At 37.9% G+C, this 4,446-nt stretch overlaps 1 protein-coding gene across 1 annotated transcript; it reads right to left on the bottom strand.

Annotated features, from left to right (window-relative positions):
• Window positions 1–333: 333 nt before the first annotated feature.
• Window positions 334–1,097, bottom strand: LOC106760476 (Werner Syndrome-like exonuclease). The gene has a single exon (XM_014643909.2). The coding sequence runs from the start codon at window positions 1,062–1,064 to the stop codon at window positions 432–434; it is 633 nt and encodes a 210-aa protein (XP_014499395.1). The 5' UTR covers window positions 1,065–1,097; the 3' UTR covers window positions 334–431.
• Between the last annotated feature and the right edge of the window lie 3,349 nt (window positions 1,098–4,446).

Raw genomic sequence — 4,446 nt, 5'->3', positions numbered from 1 at the left:
GACTGAACAGGAAGACGAAGGGAGTATTAATTACTTTACTACTTTTTGGCTTTAATTTGCATATTCGAAAACTGAAGTTACTTGACCGTCCTGGAGTTGTAATGCATTGAAGTCTACAAAAGACCTATCAAAAATAAATGTTTTGAATGAATGCCGGTGGTTACTTAGAAATGTTATGTTAGGTTGTTTTGGAGGATTATGAACAAGAATTAAGTATCCTTATGTAGAACAAGAACAAAAAAAATTATTATTTTTATAATCATTTTAATCTTCTAAATATATATCAAATAAATATAAATCTATCTCATTTCTACACTTATTTTATTATAAATATAAATATTTGCTACTTATGTAGAACTTTGGTTTTTGCAATTAAAAAAGTCTGTTTAAATATAATTCAAAACAAAGTACTGGGAACGGAAAATAAAACCCTACGAACTCAAACGTCGTCCAATCTCAAAAGAGACAAAAGCATCAATAGCAGCATACTGCACCTGTTCATCACTGAGCCACCCATTGTCCCACCTACTCCTACTGATCTTCTTGGGCTTATCAACCTCCAGGCCCAACACCCTCAGGCCCAGTGTCTTCAGCCCAGCGGTGTTCAACGCAGGGTCACCGAGCTTCTCCACAGCAAGGGAGCCAAGTTCGAGGAAGTTGGCTACGCGGAGAGAGCAATCTTCTAGAAGCTTCTGCACGTCGCCTTGGATCCCAACACCCATAAAAGTGTGGTTGGCGTCGCCGAGGAAGGAAACGAGGGAAAGAGGAATGAAGGGAGCGTGAAGTATTTGAAAGACAAGGCAGCGACGGCCCACGCAGAGTTGGAGGGTGGCGACTGGGTTGTTCATGTTGCGGCGGAAGTTGGGCCGCCACTCGATGTCGAGGCCCACCAAGAGAGTGCTTCGGCGGTAGTGGCGGCGGAGGATATCAGAGATCCAGCAGTGAACTTCGGAGGGGTTGGAGGTGAGGAGGGTGAGGATGGTGTCGGAGTGGAAGGTGACGTTGTAGAGGTTGCGGTGTGAGATATTCAACGGCGGTATGCAGTTTCCGTTGTGGTTTTCCATGCTTTTTAGTTGTTCTATTCCACCACTGTTGTGATGACCGTGAAGAGATGTTAGACTATATATATAACTATACATAGAGAGAGAAGCATAAGTTATTCGTATATTATGATATCTTATTTTAATGAGCTCAAAAATAATATTTATATTAATTTATAATTTTTAAATATATTCTATTTTATTTTTATATTATATTATTATAAACGAAATGATATTTCAACACTCTTATTTGACACTATTTTGACACTGGACAGGTGTCAGTGTGTCATTGGGTGTTTTTTTTTTAAAAATATATTCTTTTTAATTCTGAAGGAAGGGCAAAATTGGAATAAAATTTGATTTATTTTCAGTTTCGCGGTTTCTTTTCCATTTCTCGGTCCTTACTCTCTGCTTTTGATAAAACAGGGTCTTCCTTCGTCTCTCGCGCTCCCCTCTCGGTCTCTTCCAATCGACCATTGTGTGCCTTGAAAGCCCTCTTTTGTTCGACCATTGCTCTCTGGTGTTGTGTGCGTTGAAAGCCCTCTCCCTCCACTGTGGTATCGCCAAGGGGTGGGTCTGTGTAGTCGTTTTGTGGTTTTGCTGACGTCTTGGGGTGGGTCTCGTCTCGGTGTGGTGTGGGTCTCGTCTCGCCAAGACCTTTTGCTGCAGTGGTGATTTTTTTCAACAGCCCTTTGTGTGTGCTTCGTGGTGGTGGTGTGTAGCGGCAACATTTATTTTGGTAAGTGGTTTGTCGCTTTCCTCTTCTTCTGTGCTTCATTAAGTTGTGTTTCATTCGCAAAGTGTAACGATGTTGTGGTCAATGTTGTTTTGGTGTAGGTCCAATGGCAACCCCAAAACCAAAAGTAAGTGTTACATTGGATGTAAAAATTTTGTTTTTTTTGGCATGGGTATGGGTGATGTTTTGGTTTAATGCATTTGTTATTTTTTGAAATTATTTGTAGTGGCGCCTCCGTGTATTGATGAAATCGGCAACAATGATTGAAATGAATAGCTTATTGAGAAACTGTCATATAGAGCGCATTAGGATGACACCGTTTCACTGGTGCATACAAATTCTGAAACCTGTGCAAGTGAATTTGAAATTGTTGAACTGTATGGGCAAATTCTTTGAGATGTTGTACAATAGACCGGAGGGGAGTTTAGGTCCATTGTGCGTTAAACAAGGAAATATCCCTCCCCAGCCGAACTTGTAAGTTGTATTAATAATCGTATTGAAATATTTGGCATTTTCAACATTGTTTGATGTAATGACTGATAAATTGATAAATTGTTCTATTATTTAAGGTATGATTGTGGAGTCCTTATGTTAAAATCCATGGAACTTTGGGATNGAGAGAATAGATACAANGGCAAGAGCANGCCGGAGTACACTAATGTAAGTATGTAATGTCATTGTTACTAATTTATGATGATATGGTCCGTTATATCTAAAGTTTTGTTGTTTTTTTTTCCAGGAGGAGTTGAGTCAAATAAGGAAGAATTATGTGAAATATTGGATCCTCGACAACGACAACTTGAGAATATTTGATGCCTTAGACGAATATGGGCTGTTGTAGGATTTGTATTGATGATTTGATGGATATGTATTGATGATTAATTACTAAATTTGAACTGTATTTAGTCAAACAGTGTTATAGGCATTCATCTTGTATTGTAATAAGTTTTTATTGTTACAGACAATGTTATACGTGTAACAATTATAATTTCAATTCCATATGATTTATATCCAACCAATATTGCGTGCAGCTTCTTTGTATTTACCTTAAATGTATAGTAATGTCAATTGTTGATTGTATATTCTTCATTTTGACCAACTTAAGTTAATAGTTTTGAAAACTGTGTTGATAGTGTTAGAGATAATGTTTGACCTCTTAATGGGTAAGGAATTTGGCATTGTTAGTAAAATTAGTAAGGTAAGTGGATAAGGAAGTTGACTATGTTAGTAATATGAAAATATGACATGGTAAGCGTTTACATGACATAGTCCCCAAAATCACCTCTTCAACCCCAAACAACATCCCAAACCAAAAATCATCAAAAACCTAACCAATTTTGCCTTTAAGTGAAGATTTGCCCTGNAACCCCAAACAACATCCCAAACCAAAAATCATCAAAAACCTAACCAATTTTGCCTTTAAGTGAAGATTTGCCCTGATGGTCCCCTGTGTACAAAAACAGGGTGCCCTGAGAAGGAGTTTCTGTACAAAATGCCAATATCATTCACGTAATCGTTTACCATGATGTGGTAAACGATTACTACACAGTTTTTCACAGCACTTCACCCAGAATTTCATCTAACCACTTTCACTCAACATAACACCTTTCTCCAACGAATTTGGGGTCCCCTAAATCTCNACTCCACCCCCAACACACAATCTAAACCCAAAATCATTAAAAGTATTTCACTTTTTCAATTAAGCAAGTTTAATGTAATCAACAAAGAATGTTGCCCATGTCCACATGCATTGTTCCTTGCGTACATTAAGTCCAACATATACCACAATATCTGTCAAGTCAAATTTTTAACAAGTGAATTTCCCAATATCAATCACACAACTCATTCCATTAACTTCAACAACATTTGAAAAAGATAAAGTTTAATGTAACATTCAACAACATATGTGTACAAATTGAAATTACTAAACAAATCTTTCAACAAACCAACATCTCTCAACTTAAAACATAAGTTTAAAATCTGTTAATACATCTCCAGGTCACACATCTTTTGTTCTTAAACTTCCAGTAAAAGGAGTTCTAAGAGCTCTGCTCTTGAACCGCGGTCGTGAACCCTTCCTGACAAAAGTCTTCAATGCAGTTGCATCAGTGGACATGGGTCTAGATGAAATGCCTTTCGGGGAAATGCCTCCCGGAGAGAACGAAGGATCTTCACGTGCCACACTCGGTCCACCTTCCTCCGGTCCACCTTCCTCCGGCTCTCTTCGTCTAGACTTTTCAAACGCAACTTCTTTGTCCAACTCAACAAGCTTCATTTTAAGCCCTGCAACTAGTTTTTGCTGACGAACCATCGTCTGCATAACACTATCTTTGAGGCTTCGTTTCAGTAATTTCTTTGCGGATGGTGATTTATCAGCTTTACTTTGCTTGGAAGGTTCGTCATCTTTGAAATTTTTCGTTGCGCCAACATCAAATTCATCAACAACCTGAAATTGAACACATAATATCACACAAGCAACACATACATCTTAAAATGAATAACACAATCGTTAAACATCATACCACACCACTTTCCAAAGCTTGTTTCACAATGTTGTCTCCCAAATGTACATTCATCCAATGCAAAATTCTAGGAGATTTATGTATTTCACCTTTCGGAGGTATCAATTTCTCACATAACCAAACCTACATAAAAATTCATCATCACAAA

The sequence above is a fragment of the Vigna radiata genome, chromosome 1, assembly GCF_000741045.1.
Source record: "Vigna radiata var. radiata cultivar VC1973A chromosome 1, Vradiata_ver6, whole genome shotgun sequence".
Lineage (NCBI taxonomy): Eukaryota > Viridiplantae > Streptophyta > Magnoliopsida > Fabales > Fabaceae > Vigna > Vigna radiata.
Note: the sequence above shows the minus strand (reverse complement) of the source record. Positions and strands in the feature narration are given on the sequence as shown.